Source organism: Borostomias antarcticus (genome assembly GCF_949987555.1).
Source record: "Borostomias antarcticus genome assembly, chromosome: 7".
Taxonomy (NCBI): Eukaryota; Metazoa; Chordata; class Actinopteri; order Stomiiformes; family Stomiidae; genus Borostomias; species Borostomias antarcticus.
The window spans coordinates 12,876,628-12,899,649 of NC_140240.1; the positions used below are offsets into that span (position 1 = coordinate 12,876,628).

The 23,022-nt window shown below is 45.8% G+C and overlaps 1 protein-coding gene across 1 annotated transcript; it reads left to right on the forward strand.

The window, feature by feature from the left end:
* Window positions 1-846: 846 nt before the first annotated feature.
* On the forward strand, window positions 847-22,973 carry ppm1j (protein phosphatase, Mg2+/Mn2+ dependent, 1J). The gene is made up of 10 exons (XM_084441209.1): window positions 847-1,295; window positions 7,618-7,732; window positions 11,201-11,533; window positions 13,127-13,239; window positions 14,178-14,262; window positions 14,825-14,943; window positions 15,463-15,526; window positions 19,160-19,267; window positions 20,002-20,153; window positions 21,156-22,973. Exons 1-10 carry the CDS (start codon window positions 1,042-1,044, stop codon window positions 21,301-21,303), a joined length of 1,491 nt encoding a protein of 496 aa, XP_084297335.1. The 5' UTR covers window positions 847-1,041; the 3' UTR covers window positions 21,304-22,973.
* Window positions 22,974-23,022: the final 49 nt, after the last annotated feature.

Consider the following 23,022-nt stretch of genomic DNA (forward strand, 5'->3'; position numbering starts at 1 on the left):
CCTGTTTTGAAAAGTGCTATGAAAATTAAGTGCATTATTATTCCTGGAGGTTTCAGTGATGCCTTCGGCATGAACAGTCTCCCTCTCTCTGCTTAGCCATGGATAATGAAGTGAAGGAAATTAGTCATCCATGGGGAGGGTGGACTGCCCCCTCTCATCTGAGAGACAGGGGAGACCTAGTTGAGGGGGAGTGATGGAAGAAAGGGCTGGTCTCGGGCATCAAACCTGGCTTCTAGATGCTATTACTGGAGACATACAGCCCTTGAATACACGTGTGTGGGCTTAACTACTGTAGCACAAGTTGGCTGTAATATCCCACAAGAAGAGTGCTATGCAGAACCATATTTGTCCCTGTGGTGAGTGGGACCCTCTGAAAAACATTTTTAGAAGATCGAGTACATAATAGACTTTTTGTTCCAAACCTTGTAAAAGGTGCAGTTTTGAACCAAAACGGTTCTGTCTGACATGAAAAAGGTTCTAAAAGGGTTCTGCTACATGGACATCATCTCGTCTACACTCTTTTTCCTCTGAGAGGATAGATAGATAGATAGATAGATAGATAGACAGACAGACAGACAGACAGACAGACAGACAGACAGACAGACAGACAGACAGATAGATAGATAGATAGATAGATAGATAGATAGATAGATAGATAGATAGATAGATAGATAGATAGATAGATAGATCAACTCTAAAGGAAGGCTATAATCTCAGAGGACTGTCGCGGCCGCGCAATTTGCACTGCGTCCTCGGCCCTCCCAGTAAACAGAGCTCTCTCCCTCTCTCTCTCTCTCTCTCTCTCTCTCTCTCTTCTAAACTGCCGCCTGCCTGGGAGGATCGAGAGCCTCTTCGGCTGGTTTCACGCACGGAGCAGCGTGAACGGGGCATTTTTGAATGAGGAAAACACTCTGTCAAACGTCACATGGGGCCGGGGAAGATCGCTTCCTGAAATGATCTTCGTCGTTCGTGCATTTTATACTTGTCTCTGGTGTTTTCGCAACGCTGGATTCCGTGATTTAGGCTACAGTTTGTACCGCAATGATAAGCAAAGTTAAAAACGCGATGTCCACGCTGGTGGGAGGGATGATACCCCACGGACACCACCATCAGCACGGCTCCGGCAACGTTCAGAACTGCGGTCCGGACGGTCTACCTCCGCGGTTCCCCTACGGTCGACCGGACTTTCTGGAGCTCACCCCGGAGCTCCTCCAGTACTCGACGGAACATGCATCCAGACCTGTGCTGACGTTAAAAAGGGACAGCAGGCTTCCCTGGCCAACAGGATACGCAGAGTGAGTGGATGAATGTGTTCGAGTCGACATGACATCATCATGCATTGCCGAATGAATGATATGCCTATAAAACATAAGAGCAGCGATCAAATAGATCAGATATCCTTAGCCTATATAGGCCCATATCACATCTGTTGTATAATGTGGACCTTGGACTGCGCAGTAGCAAAAGATATGGCGAATGTAGGCTACACTACGGCCTGTGTTGCTTTTGAACGTCCACATTTCGCTGTCAAGAGGCGGTGTACCTGATCCGCTGAGAAAGGCTGCTGTTGTAGCTAGGCTGTATGATGGAGGATGCTGTGATCCTGCTTGGTTAACCAGTCGGCCTTCACATGTCAGTCAGACTACACAGTAGCCTACAGCTGTATTGTAATTATAATGCATGCTGTTCAGAAGGGAATGCAGAGTGCAATAGAGATTGAACGTTTATTTGGAGTTACTCGAGGGCCTTAATTATTCAAATTTAATTGTTTTGCAGATTAATCCCAGAATCAAAATATAACTCTCTCTCTCTCTCTCTCTCTCTCTCTCTCTCTCTCTCTCTCTCTCTGTGAGAGAGAGTGCAAATAAAACTATAAATTTGGAAGTCAGGGATAAAACATGACATATCACATCTATCAAATATTGATAGATTTGTTATTACATTTTACATGGAATTTTGTTAGGCGACTGCACAAAAGCATCAAAAAACACATTATGTTTGTCTCACAGTTTGTTGTGTCTCACACACTAGACCATGGGTTCCAAAACTCCATCAATGTGGGCCTCCCCTCTGAAAACAGTGACACACCCGCACCCCCCCAACCCACCAAATGTGTCCATTTTGCAAGGCAGCGTTATCTAGCCCATAACGTTACACAGCTAAGTTAGCTTGGTGGCACCTGTTGCTAGTTAATGTTATGACGTTTTCGCACAATACATTCACGCTTGCGGGGGAGGCTCTATCTGCACTATCCACAAATTTAGTATACATCTCTCCCGTTATTTATTTCGATTTTCTGCAGATTCCTGCAGTATAATGCTGTGTTGTAGATACAGTGGATGAAGCCCCAAACCCCACCATGGCAATCTCAATCACTCTGGTAGAATTTGCCGCTTGGTTGATTTGCAGGGAGAGAAAAAAAGCTTGTTCCATCACTCTTCGGAGGGGAGACAGAGGAGACTGAATAGCTCGATTCCCTGTATGGATCATACCACTGCACGCTGTCCACCCCTCTCTGTCTCCTTGGACCTGGAGAAACAGCTGAGAGAAACTGCTGACTCATCGACCGTGTCTCAAGGGGACCTACCATGGGTTTCTGTGAGGATGCAGAGATTTGACAACTCCTGGAGGGAGAGGAAAGGAGAAGAGGGGATGGGAGGAGGAAGGGAGAGATTGCAGGAAAGGGAAGAAGGGCAGGATAGAGAGATGGTGAGGGGGATGGTGTGGGGTAGAGATGGACAGAAGGAGGGGGGTTAAAGAGAGGGAGGGATGGATGAATGGAGGGCAGCTCATCCCCACACTTCATCCTCTTCTAAATCAAGTGACATAACATGCAATAGACTTAGTGATGTTCATGTTAGGGTCAGCCAGCATGTGGGACCAGTTTACTACTACTTATGATTTCAATGAACAGTACATGAGCACACTGCAGGTTATAGTGTACAGTATAGATACCGTGCTGCTATCATCTGCCCTTTACGATTTCAGAATGATAGAGTAATAATATATCCACTAACAAGGACAACCGAGTGTCCGTCTCCTTCCGCAAACTGAAATCACGTGTTCACTGCTCACTGGCTCCACACACTCTTCAAACTGTCCTTTACTTCGCTCGCTCAACCCCCAAGTCAATCGCACACACACACACACACATACACATAGCAGGCTCCTGGAAAACTGTGACTGCTGTATTAAGCTAGCCTCTATCAGATAAACCTATTACAGGGCACATCGAGGATCCTCCAGTGTTGTGTAACTCTGAATGTGACTCAAGCTCAATTTTACTAAAAGGGTACTTTTGAAGTGGACCCCTTTCACTGCTATTGTTCAACATTCCGGTGCATTTTCCAAGGGTGTCAGTGTGGATAAAGAGCCTTTGCCAAATGACTAAGCTGTCAGCAGCTGGAGGCAGCGATGCTGTGTATGAAACGTGAGATAGCCAAGCTTTGACTACCAGACCAGTTCTAGTCGTTTCTCCTTATGACTGCCCGATGGCTCATGCAGCACAATTCTCTGGAGACCGGGCTGTTTTGTTTTCTGTATTGGCCTGTTGTTGTTTTCAGGTGTGGCTTGTGGCATGTGGGTCCTGTCAATAGTTGCGACCTCTAGACCATTTAGACCGATTATTTGCGACGCTATGCACATGATGTCATACTTGGGATGCGCTTGGTCTAGTGTACCCTGTACAATAAATCCAATGGAACTGTCCCCAAAAGTGCCAACACTGAGGTAAATCGAGTGCACCTCAAATACCCTAGAATACTTTGAGTGTTGAGAGGTAGAACAGCTGTGCGTCCTCTAGTTGCTTCTAAAGCTATAAGAAAATAGGCTTGTAGGATAAAACCCACCAGGTGGAACAGCAGCACTCAGAGCTGATGAAGGCATATTGCCGAAACACGTCAGCAGCCCAGCAATAAAAAGAATGTAAGCCGTAACTCTTGTACTTTTCTTCCATTAGGAGTGCCGCTATCCCACCTGTTTTTCTCTACAAATACTTTTAGTGTGTTTGACGTCATCAGGTTTGCCTCTCTGAGTCACAGGAAGTGTCCCTGCAGAGGAATGATAATGGGAGTGAGGCTGATGAGTATTCTCTGTGGTAGCAGCCCCATCTGCCCGGGCATGCGTGAATTAGACACCCTGCTACTCCAAACCCTCACCCTTCTCCACTATCTCCCACTTCAAAGGCCTTCAGAGAAAGATCCTTCATCACAATTGATTGAATGTGATTGTTGTTGTACAAAAGTGTTGTATAAACACAGAGAACTAGTGAGGACTACTGTAGGCCTCCATGTACGTACAGTATGTATGCAGTATAGTAATGTACTATAGAGGTGGGAATCGGTTGTGATCTCATGATGTGATTTTGATTCTTGAGGTCAATTTTTGATTATCGACGTTATAGATTACAATTTCAATGACATTTCCACCATTTCACTACAGTAGCCCATTAAATCCACCACAATGAGAGAGTTATTGCACCTCTGCTGAACAGCCAGCAAACATACATTTTGACAACAAAATGTCTGTAACGTTAATGCTAAAAAACATACTGAAATAAAGCAATCGAATTTTTGGAATTTCTGAGTCGATCGATAATCATAGAGAATAGAATCACAATTTTGTACTTCTACTTCTATGCAGGTAACATGTTGGGCCAGTTGACCTTCCTTACTGTAACCTGAAACCACATACATCCAAACAGAGAAAGGGTCTGTTTTGAAACATGGTAATGAACTTGTGTGTGACTGTTCAAAATGTCTTGTAATGTTAAGGAACCTGAACACTCACAGTGATCGCATACTTACTCAGCTGGGGGCACGGCAGGAAATGGACACTTGAACTTTGGTGAACTGTCATTCTGGACATTGTTCGTTTTTCGTTGGGCCACTCGAAAAGAGATATAAGAAAAGATTGAAATTGGTGGTTTTGCATGGTGGTGGTTTTGAGAGAGAAGCTCTGGTACTTTGGAATGAGGAACTGACTGGAAGTACGTGGCTCCTTTAAGATCCCTCCTTCTGTTTGTGACTGAGTTACAGTCAAACACACACTTTTTCTTAACAATATCGGTCCGTTTGTCATATGTTAGAACTGGAACTGCTGCTGAGGGCATCTTCATGTCCCTGACACATTCATGTCAAGCCTGATCAGATGATGGACCTAGTGGTAACAGCACTGGTGCTTCAGTTTCTGGTTCAGCCAATCCCGGATCCTGGGCCAAATCAGATTCGGGCATAAGGGGTTTCTCAAACCATGAAAGCCCAGAGTTGCAGATGGCTGAGAAAATATTGCGCCATAGACCGTAGCTTGCACCCATAGATGACTGGTGACCTAGTCACGTACTGTAGTGTTGGTTAACGTAGTGTTTTCACATCATGAGTTGTAACACGATATATGGTGGGAGCTTACACTGCTGCTTTCAACTGATTAGAAAGTAAATGGCTTTTTATAATCCAGATTCGGGCAGCAGCTTTTACTGCTACATGTTAATACGCACTGATACCAGAGTCTCAAACTACATTATGAAGTCTGTGTACTCTTTGACTGTAAAAAAATAAAACACATTTTATCACTCATACTTGATACTTATTACCAATGACAACCTCTCATCTTTTTTTCCAATTAATTTCAGATTTTATGCCATTTTCTCCCAATTTGGTAGCCAATCAACATATTGTCCCCCGACATATTGTCCAATTGTGTCCTTGGCACCTGGCGGTCGGCGATCCGAAAGAGAGAGCCAGCTACTGTACCTGACTCTCTCGACCCCCGACCGCCACCCTCAGGGATTGGCGGCCAATGTGCCCCTCCCCTCGGGGATCCGGCCGTACTCGGGTCTGAGGAGACCAGGGTGTGAACCCCGGCCCCCGGGGAGCTTTCTGCCCCAAGACACGGTGTGTTAGACCGTCACACCACCGTGGACCCCCGACAGCCTCTCAGCTGGTTTTGGGCAGGTGTCTGATTGTGAAACAAGTTGTCTAGAACGTCCACACTTTATAAGGTTTAGTGCTGTAGTGTAGACTACTGTATGTGGTGTCAGTGCACTTCAGGATACAGAGAAACCAGCATACCCCCATCCCTCTTTCTCTCTCTCATTGCTCTCCCATACTTTCTCTCTTTCTCTCTCTCTCTCTCTCTCTCTCTCTCTCTCTCTCATTGCTTTCTCTCTCTCTCCCTCCCTATCTCTAAGGGTTCCAGTGACTTCCCTCTAATGGCTTCACACTAACGTGTTCTTGGCAGGAGTTACCGTAGCACTGCAGTGATCTTGAGATCCAATGACACGGACGCGTTGTAACCCGTACACTTACTGCACACTACAATCGAACAGAGACACAGCTTTGATCTTCCAAATTTTGGTTTTATGATAACTTTGAAACCTTTTGAGGAGTATCAAAGAGAAACATACACATTTTTGACTGGGAGAGTAGTTGAATGCAGCAACTGTCCCTGCGCTGTAGCTGCAGTAGACTAATGTCCCCTGAGCCTCCCTCCTCAGAGGATAAAGACTACTGAGGCAGTCACAGTACAGACGGACAGTCTGCAGGAACTTTGTCTCTTATTAATTAAAAAACAATCTTTTTAGTACAGCCGTTGGAGTAGTCTAAATTATTTTATTTTTATCGATTTGTTGTTGTAATGCTTTTGTTGCTTTTATTGAATTGTTTCTTCATAGAATTCTCTTGTACATTTAATTTAAATTTTCTTTGCAATAACTGGTTTTGTTTTGTGTTTTGTTTTATAACTATGTCTCATGTACCGTTTCTCCAATCTTTATGTTTCATTTTTCAAAGCCGCTCTGTGGCCATATGCACTACAGTATATAAATAAAGTTGAATTGAATTCAATAACAATCTGCGTCTGCCAGGCAGAGATAGTGCAGGACAGTACTGGTATTGTATAATACAGAATAGTATTGTAGTGCAGTATGCTGTAGCACAGTCCTGTACAGTACAGGATAGTATTGTATGTAGTATAGTGCAGTATTCTGTAGCACAGTGCAGACTCTGGGTCTGCTATGCTGAGATGCTGCTGAACAGGACAGTATAGAACGGTATAGTGTGGGGTAGAGAAGAACACCATGGAGTCATCCGTTATCCTCAGGCGTCATTATAATCATCCCCCTGCAATGAAAACACCTCATCCCCCCGACCAGCCTCCTCCGGGACCAGTCAGCAGGCTGAGCTTTCATGAAATCCACTGTGTGTGTGTGTGTGTGTGTGTGTGTGTGTGTGTGTGTGTGTGTGTGTGTGTGTGTGTGTGTTGTTGGCTTGTGCGCTTGTCTCTTTGCCTGTATGTGTGTGTGTGTGTGCTTGTGTGTGTGTGTGTGTGTTGCGTGTTGCTGTGATGGCATGTGCACTTGTCTCTGTGCTTGTGTGTGTGTGTGTGTTGGCTTGTGCACTTGTCTCTGTGCTTGTGTGTGTGTGTGTGTGTGTGTGTGTTGTTGGCTTGTGTGCTTGTGTGTGTGTGTGTGTTGCGTGTTGCTGTGATGGCATGTGCACTTGTCTCTGTGCTTGTATGTGTGTGTGTGTGTGTGTGTGTGTGCGCGTGTGCGTGTGTGTGTGTGCGTGTGTATGCACGGGCCACTGGACAGACCCCTAGCTAACGCCCCGCCCCCTGCAGGGTGATCAACGCGGGGAAGAGCATGCTGAACGAGGACCAGGCCTGCTGTGAGAAGCTCTTCATCAGGAAGCCCAGTGGCAAGCAGCGCAACTCCACTCTGCTGGAGGACAATGGAGTGAGTACACACACACACACACACACACACAAAAACAAACAAACAAGGCCAAATCCACACACACACACACACACACACACACACAAGACCAAATCCACACGCGCACACACACAAACAAGGCCAAAAACAAACACACACACACACACACACACACACACATACACACAAATAAGGCCAAAGACACACACAAGCACAAAGATTTGCACAGAGAGAGACAACCCTGAGGAACAGAGTTTTACTACCAAACACAACCTTTCCTCCACCATCATTGAACCATATGCTGGGCTTCAATACTGTGCTAAGCGTGCTTACTAGATTAAAAATACAATTAAGATCCTATTATATTTCAAGTGTGCTATGCTGTGACCGTGATAGTTGATAGTATAAACGATGGAAAACGTGAGATCTATTGAGAGCGCTAGTGTTATAAGACATCCGATATAGTCTAATCATTTTTTAATGCTATCTGAGAACGCAGGCGTTGTGTGGTAGTAGTTAGCAGCTATCCTCGTGACTCTCATGTTCCATCTATTGTAGAGACCACAGAACCACAGAACGTTCTGATATCTTCCTGTGATAGGAAGTCTGCTGCTGATCCAGTCAGTTCACAACCCCAACCCTCCCCCCCTCAACCTTCATCTCTCCGGCCAAACAGCTGGCTAAGGTTCCGGATGTGCAGATTAGTGCTTTATAGTGGATGTAATTACTACACTGTCTCTTCTTCTGTGGATTTTAGAGATTGCATTTCGGCCACAGACTGGACCGGAGTGTGGGCCGTATATGTGGCGAGCCGACACTTCATTCATCTGTAACGGTTCCACGCTGCTGATGTGTCGTCCGTGTCGGACAGGGTCAGGGTTACTGGGCCACCGGGTTGCCGAACGTTCACCACTCTGAACTCTTGACACACCAGATTACACGCAAGCGTATTATTGCTTTCTCTCCCTCCTCCCTAAAGACAACGTCGACAGTGTGTCATAGCTGAGCCGGTCACTAGCCAGGGTGCGTTATTTAGCTGTGTTTAGATGCAGTTCTCTGTGGGGGGTCCATCAACCAGATGTCTGGCACTCTCCCTGCTACGCAAACAATGGCAGAAACCTACTCTCTCACCCTGAGATGGGCCCATTATCTCCCTGAATGTATTTGCTCAGCAGGGTCAACAGTGTACCCGGTACAAGGGTCGGTCGGTCTGCCGAGCCCTCTCACACGCCATCCACAGCCCCTCCCCCTACTCCTCTGTCGTCATCTCTTGCCCCCCCCCGCCCACCAGCCTGTTCAGATGGACGGGTAAACAGATGTTCCATCCCTGGCAGTCCTCACGCTGGCCTAGCCCCCCCTAGACCCAACAAACCTTGTCACATCACATCCCGCCATTCAACTCGCAATGAACGTACCACGGCTGGAAAAAAGGTTATTGATTTGGGGACAGCGAGTTGTCTGGCTGTCATAAACAGTTTGTTGGCAATCAGACAACTGGACAGTTGATATGTTGCACAGCAAATAATTCGGTAGCCAGCCTACACCTGGTTCATGGCTAGCTAGCAATATCATGTAAGGTGTTACTGTAGTTTGGGTTGCTCCGGCTCTTGTTTGCGTTGCGTGTAAATCTTCAATTGCGCATCGCTTCAGAACGGTGACTTCCCGGGCGTACTGTATGTACCGGGCGTGCAGAAATAACGTAGACCTCCCAGCCAATCACAATCGAGTATTGACACAAGCCATTGTATAAGAAGCGATACACTGCTGCCCCCAGCCTCTCTCTGTAGAGGGGAGTGTTCATACGCTAAATGACATCATGGCGTCATACATCCTCAAAAGGAGACTGACTAGTCTGTCTAACGAAGCCATGTAGACTGCTGTCGGTCTCTTCAGCTGTTACTGAATGACTGAGCTGCTATCTTCTCTCTGTCTTAATCCAGCTTTGTCCAGTTGAGGGTCAGGGATTTCCAGCAGGGAGGAGATTAGCTGTAGTGATTTCACCGCTACAATGCACAGTGATCACATGAGTTACTACTGGGTGAACAATGACATCAGGACTCCCATTCCCAACTCCTGGGCCAGGAGCGAGAGGGAGGGAGAGAGAGAGAGAGAGAGGGAGGGGGAGAGAGAGAGAGAGATAGGAATATACATACAGCACAGAGGGAGATGGACAGAGAGAGAAAGACGGAAAGATAGGTAGAGGGAGGTAGAGAGGTAGGGCGAGAGAGAGACAGGCCATCACAGGAAGACCTGTGTCAGAATTCGTTTCAGAATCTGTTATTTGCCATTGTAGTTTTTCAACATACTAGGAATTTGCTTTCAGTCGTGGTGCATAACTTTAAGACTACATTGGACAGGGTGCAGGGACAAGACAATATACAAAAGTAATGCAGTATGTATAGGATGCACCACACTCACACATCACGCCGCACACACATACACACATTCACTTACATATTACACTGCACAGTCACTGTATATACACTGACTGTACTACTTGTGTTGTGGTGGTGTTGGTGGTGGTGGTGGTGGTGTAGACACATATAAAGAATTTGAAACCCTCTCCTACAGAGCAAAATTGTAATTCCTATTAGAAGACAAGACTATCTGTGTACCCCTTGCAGCGAAAGACCATAGTACTGTATTTACTGTAGCCTATATTTTGCTTTGGCAACACTTGAAGTACTTTATTGTCATGCCAATAAAGCATCAACATTGAAAATTTAGTTGAATTGAAATTGAATTGAGAGAGAAAGATACTATATCTAGTCTCACATAGCCAGACCTATCTCCACACTTTGTTTGCGCTGTGCCAGCGCTGGAGAAAGGTCTGGCTGCACTCATTACCATTCGGGGATAGGGGGGAAAACCCTGTATTATTTAAACCAATCACTGTACCAGACTAACTATTTAGTCAGACTATACTGTACCAGACTAACTGTTGAGTCAGGCTATACTGTACCAGACTAACTGTTGAGTCAGGCTATCCTGTACCAGACTAACTGTTGAGTCAGACTATACTGTTCCAGACTAACTGTTGACTTGAGTCAGATCCTGTACCAGACTAACTGTTGCATCAGATCCTGTACCAGACTAACTGTTGAGTCAGGCTATACTGTACTAGACTAACTGTTGAGTCAGGCTATACTGTACTAGACTAACTGTTGAGTCAGACTATACTGTACCAGACTAACTGTTGAGTCAGGCTATACTGTACTAGACTAACTGTTGAGTCAGACTATACTGTACCAGACTAACTGTTGAGTCAGGCTATACTGTACCAGACTAACTGTTGAGTCAGGCTATACTGTACTAGACTAACTGTTGAGTCAGACTATACTGTACTAGACTAACTGTTGAGTCAGATACTGTTCCAGACTAACTGTTGAGTCAGATACTGTTCCAGACTAACTGTTGAGTCAGATACTGAACCAGACTAACTGTTGAGTCAGATACTGAACCAGACTAACTGTGGGTCCGTCTCCGCAGGAGGCCACCGGCATCCCGCTGCACTTCTGGGGCGTGTTTGACGGACACGCGGGCTCCGGCGCCGCCATAATGGCCTCCAAGCTCCTCCACCGCCTGATCAGGGACCGGCTGGGGGACATCGCCCACCTGCTGGAGAACCCCGCCGCAGCGCCCCCTATCTGCCTGGCCAAGAACGGCAGCCCCTACCAGGCGGAGGTGAAGAAGGGGGCGAGCCAGGGGCCGGAGGGGGACGCGAACGCGGTCAGCGACGCCGCTGTCCGCTTCCACATGGAGAAGACGGTCAGTCTGGAGAGCCTGGTCATCGGGGTCATCGAGAACGCCTTCAAACAGATGGTGAGCCCTGTCAGGATGTTCTCCTGGCGCTGTGGTTATCCACCCCACAGTGTGCAGCTTTTCTAGTTATTCATGATGGAAAGCCCTCTCAAACATTCTCCTGATGTTGTGCTTCTTCTACATTACTTTACACTACATTAGTTATTTAGCAAACACTTTTATCCAAAGCAACTTACAATAATTGCATTTAAGGTAGGTAGTGTACTACTACTCGCCAGAACTCACAAGTTAATCTCCTTTCTAAGTGACTTAGGGCATAATCTAGTGAGAAAACCAAAGTGCAAGAGTAGTAAAATATAAATACAATAGGTGCTTAAGAGGGAGGATCCTGGTAGTACTTCTAGAAGAGGTGAGTTTTGAGCCTGCGGCAAAAGATGGGCAGCGACTCTGCTGTCCTGACGTCAGTGGGCAGTTCGTTCCACCACTGCGGTGCCAGGACAGAAAAGAGCAGTGACCGTGTCGATCGACCGCAGGGGACTCGGAGTGACGGGGGAACCAATTGCCCTGAGGTAGCGGAGCGTAGCGGTCGGGAGTGGGTGTAGGGCTTGACCATGGTTTAGAGGTGGGAGGGAGCTGTTCCTTTCATTGCCCTTAGGCTAGTACCAGAGTGGATGCGAGCTGCGACAGGGAGCCAGTGGAGAGACCGGAGAAGGGAAGTTGTGTGGGAGAACTTTGGGGTGGTTGAACACCAAGCGAGCAGCAGCTTTCTGCAGAGGCTTAACTACACTCTAAATATTATTACGCATCTAATCAAGCAGCAGCTGTAACTAACTGCAGTAAAACAGATAACAACCCAATACAAAGCCGACTGTAATTGTACTGAGTCGTGAACAACAAAGGTGCTTATGTATTCTTGTTGGTAATACAGGCAAATTTTCCCTGTGTTGAAGCCTTCTGTTTGGAAATGCTGTGTGTGATGAGCACCCTCAAAGCCCTGAGAGGCGCGTATAGTGGCGATTCTGCATGCTGGAGCACCAGTGAGTGCGGCACGTAGCTTGGGAGGTAGAGTGGCCGGCTGGGGATCGCAAGGTCCTCTGGTTGATCCCAGCTCCCAGAGTGTGCCGAAGTGTCCTTGAGCAAGATGCTGAACCCCAAAATCACTCACATGCGGCACAGTGGTGCAGTAATAGTACTGTCGCCTTCCAGCAAGAAGGTCTCCGGGCCTTTCTTTGTGGAGCTTGCATGTTCTCCCCGTGTTCGCAAGGGTTTCCCCATAAAAAAGAACCCAATATGAAAAACATGCAGAAGAACAGATCGCTAACACTGTCCATCCCTGGCGAAGACAGACAGGAGCACTTGGTTGGCCCCCCTGGCACATCCCAGCATGCACGCTGCCTACTGTCTGCTCCCAGCTGCCCTTGGGAGAAGAACGACAGGATGGGTGAAGAAAAATGTCATCGGTGGACGCTTTGTCACTGTGTGTGTGTGTGTGTGTGTGTGTGTGTGTGTGTGTGTGTGTGTGTGTGTGTGTGTGTGTTTGTGTGTGTGTGTGCATAATCACCGGGTGCTGTGAAAAACCCATCGTATGACAAATAAAGTTTGTTTTGTGGTTTGAGTAGACGGCCTTCTGACGCTACCGTCACTGTCCCCCAGGATGAGCTGATAGAGAAGGAGAAGACCTCCTACACCATCTCTGGTGGATGCTGTGCCCTCGCTGCGATCCATCTGATGGGGAAGCTCTATGTGGCCAACGCCGGAGACAGCCGGTGAGTAGGAGGAGGAGCACTCATTAGCAGATGCATTACATTACAGTCACTTAGCAGACGCTTTTATCCAAAACAACTTAAAGTAATTGCATTTAACTTTAGTCAGTGTACTACTACTCACCAGCAGAACTCACAAGTGCATCTCTTTCTAAACTAGTGACTAAGAGCATAATCTAGTGCCAAAGCCAAAAAGTCCAAGAGTAGCAAAATGTAAATACAGTCGTTGCTTAGGGGGGAGGATCCTGGTGGTACTTCTAGAAGAGGTGAGTTTTGAGTCTGTGGCGAAAGATGGGCAGCGACTCTGCTGTCCTGACGTCAGTGGGCAGTTCATTCCACCACTGCGGGGCCAGGACAGAAAAGATCAGTGACCGTGTCGATCGACCGCAGGGGCCTCGGAGTGACGGGGCAGCCAATTGCCCCGAGGTAGCAGAGCGTAGCGGTCGGGAGTGGGTGTAGGGCTTGACCATGGTTTAGAGGTGGGAGGGAGCTGTTCCTTTCATTGCCCTGTAGGCTAGTACTACAGTTGTAAACTGGATGCGAGCTATGACAGGGAGCCTGTGTAGCCAGGAATGCATACCTCCACTTGTGTGTCAGAGGGGTGTCACCCATCGGCATATAACTCAGAATGTAGGCTTCACATAGAACATGTTTCCTGAGTTTACTTACCGACTTGAGTGTAAACAAATGGTTGGTCATTTCCTCTGACTCAGAATGGCTGCTTCTTCTGATTACTTCCTTAAAAAGTATGAATATTGATGTTATGACCTCACAGGACCATTGGTCGCGGTCTGCTGCTGGTCGCTGTCTGTAACTGCACCATTCAGCCCTCCTCAGTGCTGCTTTACCCAGAGTGCTGTTAGTGCAAACTTTTAACCCTGAGATGTCGGTTGTAATAAGGATGAGTCCACCCTCTCCTCCCTCTCCCCCGTTCTCCACAGAGCCATAATCATCCGCAACGATGAGGTCATCCCCATGTCCACTGAGTTCACTCCGGAGTCGGAGAGGCAGCGGCTGCAGTACCTGGTGAGCGCTGACCGACCACCATCGCAACACGCTTTTGTTTCCGTCTCATTTCCTTTGTACGTTTATTATGATGTCATGTAAGGATCCCAGCAGATGAATCCCCTGAACTCATATTTACTGAGTGAAAGTGTACGTCCTGGTTAGGTCAGATTGGAGCTGGAGGAGTGAGAGGGTCTGAAGCCAGATCCTTATGTACCCGCTGTCTGTTTGAGCTGCTGCCAGGTCCATTCGAGCGGAGGAGTGGGTGGATAGTTGGAAAATCTTTAGAGAACAATGTATTTTCGAGTCTTTCGTTTATATAATGTTCAGCGCTCGTTTCCCTACAGCGGTGAAACGATACAACTAGCTGACTGTGCTTCCTACCTCATCCATTTATAATGGATTTTATTCCAAGGGCCATTTCACCCTATTTCCCAAGTGTAAGTAGAGGGACACGGTGGAAAAGCACTGTTGTTAAACTGCTGAGTAACTATAAAAAAGAATCCCCTAAATTACCCAGCGAAGATGCTTCCAGAAGCGTCGTGTTGTGTGATTGCGTGTGCGGTTCTGTATGTCCCTCCAGGGCTTCCTGCGGCCAGAGCTCCTGGGTAACGAGTTCACTCACATGGAGTTCCCCCGGAGGATCCAGCACAAGGAGCTGGGCAAGAAGATGTTGTTCAGGGACCACACGATGACCGGCTGGTGAGCAGACCCACTCCACATTCAAACTCACAGAACTTTATTAGTCTAGTGTAAAAACCTGATCAAACCTGACACCTGCATTTATTACTGCAGAGCACTGATTTAAAGATTCAAATTGGGAAAACGTTATTAGTCTAGTGTGAACCCTGTTCAGACCTGCCTGTATTAAGCTAGGTTAAAGCAGTTTAAGACCGAAAATTCTTGTAATTCGTGACCGCCGTTCTCAAGATTCAACATGTCAGATCTCACGGGAAGACTCATGACGAGATGGATGTTCTAAAATAAGCGTCTCATCGCTGTTGTGTGTGAACCCGGCCTTGGGACACCATGCTGTATTGATCTGTAGGAGAGCTGGTACAGGGTAGACAGAGGAGGCCGTGGCGACAGAGCTGTCTGTGTTGATAGACAGCTGTATTGATTATATAAAGAGATTACTTAATGATTGAAAAAGTGTTGCTGACATTTTTCTCTCTCGAATTTCTCACTTTAATCCCAGCTCCATGTGTTTCTGCGTTCCAGGGCTTACAAGACGATTGTGGAGGATGACCTGAAGTTCCCCCTCATATACGGAGAGGGTAAAAAGGTGAATCAGTTGATCAGGTTGAACACTGAACTGAATGTTACTATGGACAGGGTAACCCACAAAAAAGCATACTACTGTACCTGCAATACACAGGCCACTGGCAAAGCACCTAAAAACGTCTGAGAAAAAAACATATTTTCACGATTTCACCAAAGAGGAGATTGTGAAGAAAATGAAGTAAGAAATGCTATCACTGATACGTCTGACGTTTGCGGTGTTTAGCCCGGTTATCCAGGGATTTTTTAAGCGGTTGCTCATTGCTCTGCACCAGTATCTGCAAGACAAGTTCTGTTATCTTCCAGAACACTTGTCATTGTCTTCCCTGGCAGGTAAATGGGAACACTGACCTGCACACCAGTGTTCTCAAGCCTCATAAGTCCTGGAACCATACTAACATGGTAGTCCTGGAATCACGGGAACCATACTAACATGGTAGTCATGGAATCACGGGAACCATACTAACATGGTAGTCCTGGAATCACGGGAACCATACTAACATGGTAGTCCTGGAATCACGGGAACCATACTAACATGGTACGGAACCATACTAACATGGTAGTGATGGAACCATACTAACATGATAGTCCTGGAATCACGGGAACCTTACTAACATGGTAGTGGTTGTACTATACTAATGTGATTGTGCTGGAACCATACTAACATGGTAGTGATAGAACCATGATAACATGGTAGTGATAGAACCATGATAACATGGTAGTGATAGAACCATGATAACATGTAATGGAACCATACAAACATGGTAGTCCTGGAACCATACTAACATGATAGTGCTGAACCATACTAACATGGTAGTGCTGAATCATACTAACATGGTAGTGCTGAACCATACTAACATGGTAGTGCTGGAACCATACTAACATGGTAGTGCTGAACCATACTAACATGGTAGTGCTGAACCATACTAACATGGTAGTGCTGAACCATACTAACATGGTAGTGCTGGAACCATACTAACATGGTAGTGCTGAACAATACTAACATGGTAGTGCTGGAACCATACTAACATGGTAGTGCTGAACCATACTAACATGGTAGTGCTGAACCATACTAACATCGTAGTGCTGAACCATATTAACATCGTAGTGCTGAACCATACTAACATGGTAGAACCATACTAACATGGTAGTGCTGAACCATACTAACATGGTAGTACTGGAACCATACTAACATGGTAGTGGTGGAACCATACTAACATGGTAGTGCTGAACCATACTAACATGGTAGTGCTGAACCATACTAACATGGTAGTGCTGGAACCATACTAACATGGTAGAACCATACTAACATGGTAGTGCTGAACCATACTAACATGGTGGTCCTGGAACCATACTAACATGGTAGTGCTGAACCATACTAACATCGTAGTGCTGAACCATACTAACATGGTAGTGGTAGAACCATACTAACATGGTAGTGCTGAACCATACTAACATGGTACGGAACCATACTAACATGGTGGTGCTGGAACCATACTAACATGGTAGTGCTGAACCATACTAACATGGTAGTGCTGAATCATACTAACATGGTAGTGCTGAACCATACTAACATGGTAGTGCTGAACCATACTAACATGGACTACGTTTACATGCACTCAATATTTGGTTTATTGTCCATATTCTGGTTATTGAAACATTAGGAATAAGGAGTTTACATGCGCAAGCACAAAGGGATATTCCTGTATACATGGTAATTGTAATCATTGGGTATATTCCGAATTTAAATCAGCACTGAGAACGTCATCGCGATGAAAGTTTGTCGGCGCTTTTCTTCTTCCTGTTTTGCCCATCTCCCCAGACAGCAAAGAATGGAAACGATAGCAATATGTTTGTGGCGCGCTATAGTGCTTGCTCTCATCCAGCAACACCACTTCACACTCCTCCTCATTTACTTCCTTACTGAAAGGAAAAAACGAGAGGAAATGTTAAACGCCGGTGCTGTGGCTCTCTTTCATATGCCACTCGTTCACACCAGAGCCCCCCGGGCCCTTTGGATGAAGATTCACAGCCAGGATTGGTGGGAAATACATAAATACAATCACAGAACGGGAGACAACATAACAAGCAGAAATCCAATCAAAACAGCAGGAATAAATAGAATAATAAAATACACTAGATTTGTGTAGTGTGCTTCTGCGTGTGCAAAATTACATTTGTCAGTACAAAACTAGTTTGTTTAGACATGATTACAGAATTGATTTTGCAGAATAAAATAAACTGTAGGCCTACCTATGAAATATACTATAGATTTGTATTGTATTGCATTTTGAGAATGGCTAATGTTAGTTCAGCAATCTACAGAACCAAGATTCCTTGCGAATAAAACATGCGCAGAACACAAATTCATGTTCCTTTTGCTGGGAATAAACCGATAAGCGTATTCATGACCCAATATTCGGTTTTGAAAAGGAATAAACCAGGGGTCTTATTCGGTTTTATTCAAACGGTTTATTGATGTTTACATGGCCGCGCGCAACCGGAATATTGTCAATATTCCGTTTAAGAAAGGTTTATTGAGTGCATGTAAACGCACGGTAGTGCTGAACCATACTAACATGGTAGTGCTGAACCATACTAACATGGTAGTGCTGAACCATACTAACATGGTAGTGCTGGAACCATACTAACATGGTAGTGCTGAACCATACTAACATGGTAGTGCTGAACCATACTAACATGGTAGTGCTGAACCATACTAACATGGTAGTGCTGAACAATACTAACATGGATGTGCTGAATCATACTAACATGGTAGTGCTGAACCATACTAACATGGTAGTGCTGGAACCATACTAACATGGTAGTGCTGAACCATACTAACATGGTAGTGCTGAACCATACTAACATGGTAGTGCTGAACAATACTAACATGGATGTGCTGAATCATACTAACATGGTAGTGCTGAACCATACTAACATGGTAGTGCTGAACCATACTAACATGGTAGTGCTGAACCATACTAACATGGTAGTGCTGAACCATACTAACATGGTAGAACCATACTAACATGGTAGTGCTGAACCATACTAACATGGTAGTGCTGAATCATACTAACATGGTAGTCCAGGAACCATACTAACATGGTAGTGCTGAATCATACTAATATGGTAGTGCTGAACCATACTAACATGGTAGTCCTGGAACCATACTAACATGGTAGAACCATACTAACATGATAGTACTGGAACCATACTAACATGGTAGTGCTGAACCATACTAACATGGTAGTACTGGAACCATACTAACATGGTAGAGCTGAACCATACTAACATGGTAGTGCTGAACCATACTAACATGATAGTGCTGAATCATACTAGCATGGTAGTGTGTGTGTGTGTGTGTGTGTGTGTGTGTGTGTGTGTGTGTGTGTGTGTGTGTGTGTGTGTGTGTGTGTGTGTGTGTGTGTGTGTGTGTGTGTGTGTGTGTGTGTGTGTGTGTGTGTGTGTGTGTGTGTGTGTGTATGTGTATTCACTCAGGAGGGTTCCTGAGTCAGTAATACCTCATAAGTGGATTTTCCTGGAATACAAGCACGACCTCAGGCACTAACCTATACACTATTGTGTGTGTGTGTGTGTGTGTGTGTGTGTATGTGTAATCTGTGTATGTGTGCAGGCCCGTGTCATGGCCACCATCGGAGTGACTCGTGGCCTAGGAGATCATGACCTGAAGGTGTACAACTCTAACATCCACATCAAGCCTTTCCTCTCCTGCTGCCCAGAGGTGAGTGTGTGTGTGTATGTGTATGTGTGTGTGTGTGTGTGTGTGTGTGTGTGTGTGTGTGTGTGTGTGTGTGTGTGTGAGAGCTGACTACAATTAACAGCCATCTACAATAACCGTGTCTGTTTCCAAAGCCTGCGATGTGCTTGCTGTTCAGCAACGCGTCCGCGTACAGACGCGCATATTTTGCGGCGAGTTAATTTCTGCGTGCTGCACGTGCACGTTCAACCGCATCCTGCTGCACGTGCACGTTCAACCGCAGCCGGCGTGCCAAAGGAACGCAGGAAACGGGCGGTGGACTCGTACGTGTGGTTAAAAGCAAGGATACCACAGGCTTAAAGCCTCCCTGACTCCTGCTCTAGGTGCGGCTGTGGCTCAGTGGTAGAGCGGCTCGTCTAATGATTGTAGGGTTGGCGGTTCAAATCCCGCCTCCTCCTGACGACATGTCGAAGTGTCCTTGGGCAAGACACTCCCAGTGAGCAGGCTGGCGCCTTGCATGGCAGCTGTCGCCATTAATGGGTGAATGAGAGGCCATTATAAAGCGCTTTGGATAAAAGCACTATAAGTGCAGTCCATTTACCAGTGCAGTACAGTAAATTTCATTGGGTATATATATATATATGACATACAAACGCATCTTTGAATAAACATACAATGCATTAATGTACAATACAACACAATACAAAATAATACAATATACATGGTACAGTCCACTGCCTAACTGCCATGTCCCCCAGGTGAAGGTCTACGACCTGAATGGGAACAAGCATGGACCCGACGACGTCCTGGTCATGGGCACAGATGGATTGTGGGATGTGACCACTGATAGGGATGTTGCAGACGCCGTGAGCGGCTTCCTGTCCTGCTGCGAGCCCGCGGACACTATGAGGTACAGACCGGAACCTTCCGGAACAGACGTGTTGGTTAATCTGAGGCAATTCCTATATAACGCTGTTATGATGCTGTATCTTTAGCTAACTCTCCTGCAGCATAGAATACGCATCAGAGTTAGTCTATGTGTAGTCTATTATATCCTGGAAATGCTGCTGTGCATTAGGAAAGCTGTCGGTACATTTTTAACGATATGGGGTGTGTTTACCTAATACCACCACTAGATGGCAGACTTTGTCCTTAAACAGAAGCCTGCAGTAGTCATAAAATGCCACATCTGTATATACACAGGCCCATAGCCAGGGGGGGGGATCGGGTGGATCGAACGAACCCCCCCCCCACGACCAAAGGTCCTGAATATAAGACAAAAGGTCCGCACTGTACAACTATATCATAGGAACATATTATACAGAGCACATGTACATAGCATAAATACTACATTATAAGAAACATAGTATTACTAAAATAAGAGTGAAATAGATAGATAGATAGATAGATAGATAGATAGATAGATAGATAGATAGATAGATAGATAGATAGATAGATATGAATGGCAGGCAACTATATGCTAGCTTTATCCCATTGACCCATTATAGGATATACACCAACTATATGCTAGCTTTATCCCATTGACCCGTTATAGGATATACACCACATAATAAAACACACTGAACGTTTAGTAGCTCCTAGACTTGAGTTAATATATATACATATATATATATATATATATATTACATATATATATATATTACAACCAGACTGAAGAGAGAGTCAAAGAGCAGGGAACAAAGGGGGGTGGTGACTTCATTGGAGACAGGTCATTAGAGATATACAGACTGATAAGAGCATAGCGAAGATAAGAACAGTGGTGACTGGTTAGAATGTTCTAAGAGGAACATGATGAATGATCTGATGAATGATGAAGTCAGAACTAACGTGAGATGTACGGTGATGATAAAGTGTATCGTTCTTGATCTTATTCTTGTTGGGTGGGTGACAGGTACACGCTGGCGGCTCAAGACCTGCTGATGAGGTCACGTGGCGTCCTGAAGGAGCGCGGCTGGCGGTTACCCAATGAGAGACTGGGCTCGGGCGATGACATCACCGTGTTTGTGATCCCGCTGGCGGGACATGAGGCGGAGACATGACAGGCCATGTCGCCGTGATGACCGTGAGAGGACATCGACCACATGCCCGGACCAGCCATGACCCCCCTCCCACTCCCACTCCCACTCCCCCCCCCCATCGACCACATGCCCGGACCAGCCATGACCCCCCCTCCCCCTCCCACTCCCCCCCACCCCCCCCCCGGACAAGGGGGGGGGGGGGGAGAAGACGACACCTCCCTGTCAGGGAAGACCCAGGCCGTGGCCCCATCCTGCCCCCCTCTCCAGCCCCCCCACCACCTCACCCACACATCCTTCCTCTTTGGTTCCTCATGGAACACGTGTTTCAGTGGCGTGATGATCCCACACAGCCTCATGGACCTGACCTGCTTTAACGGCGCTCTAAGACCAGACGTGCTGTACGTCCCTGTAGCTCTGCTAGGTGTTCATCCCCCTGAGGTTGAGGGGCTGGGAGGTGGTGTTCAGTGCCTGAGCGTCCGCCACTAAGAAAACCTTCCCACCTGTGATTTAGTAGAATGAGAAGCCACTGAGCTGGAATATAACTTGTGGCTGGCAGATGTCAGAACGCCAGCAGGCATGAAGCGATAGTAAAGTAATAATGTATGAAATTATGTTTTAAGGAGGGCATAGAAAACTTTGTGGAGGGCATAAAAAAAGATTAAAATTGTGAGTTCCAAGTTATTTGGAGAACCCTGTGTAGCATATATTGAGTTTGACTGTGGAGGGAACCGTATTGCAGATCCTCTTATGTTAAAGCAGTTGTGAATGATGTCAAACAGGATGCACTTTAAATGATACAGGCAGATGAGATGGGTGGTATTCATTCAATGGTTTTTGTGTATTTTACTTTTTATTATGTACTGTATGTTCCGAGCCAGACTTGCATTTTGACTTTATTTACTGTGAATTCTGTTACTGTTGAAGTAGATGATTGTGCTGTGTCTGACGATAAGGGAAGTGTGGGTTTGATTAGACCGACCAAGATAATCAGCCCAGCTGCGGTGATGTGTGCAATTAAATATTTTATTATCTTTCTTTCTAGCAAATTGATGGAGGGTTGCGGTTGGTTCGATCTAGCTGTGTAGCTGAGATCGGTGTGATCAACCACACATTTATTTTATTTTAATTATTTCTAGTGAATTGGTAGAAGGTTACACTTGGTTCGTTCTAGCTGTGGAGCTGAGATCGGTGTGATCAACCACAGATTTACTGGACATTCTACTGACCCCAAATGGATAGTATTCCTTTTTTATTCAAATTTGAGGTTTGGTTTGAGATAGAATTAGGGTCCCTGTTTGTTAGTACAGTATGTGATCAATTTCACTCAACTGCCTTACTATGCTCAAGGGAGGATGTGAGCTTATATTTTTGTCTTTTCTCTCTCAAAGGCTCAAATTCAATCATGTTAGAAATGACCTAGATTAATGTACTACGCCCTCAAACGTATACCCCTTCGCTAGAGTTTTCCTACTGGGCCAGGCCGACATGTCATGAGTAGCTGTGTAGGTCGTCCATATAGCTTTTAATTAAAGCTTAGGTTGTAAGATGTGTCAGAAATATTGCTTTATTTATCATTTCATATTTTGTCTTTATGTTGATTGTCATCAGTGTACAGTTTAGAAAAAAATGAACTACCCAAGGGGTAGAGGAATGTGTACCAAATTTGAAATAAATATAACTGTCCATTTTCACACATCCTCAGAACTTGTGATTGACCACTCCAGTTGATTATGGGAGGGG

Excerpts from the sequence above, each read along its gene's own strand:
- ppm1j (XM_084441209.1), top strand. The coding sequence starts at position 1,042 with ATGATAAGCAAAGTTAAAAACGCGATGTCCACGCTGGTGGGAGGGATG. Across the intron at positions 1,296-7,617 it reads TGGCCAACAGGATACGCAGA|GGTGATCAACGCGGGGAAGA; the intron begins GTGAGTGGATGA and ends CGCCCCCTGCAG. Across the intron at positions 15,527-19,159 it reads TATACGGAGAGGGTAAAAAG|GCCCGTGTCATGGCCACCAT; the intron begins GTGAATCAGTTG and ends GTATGTGTGCAG.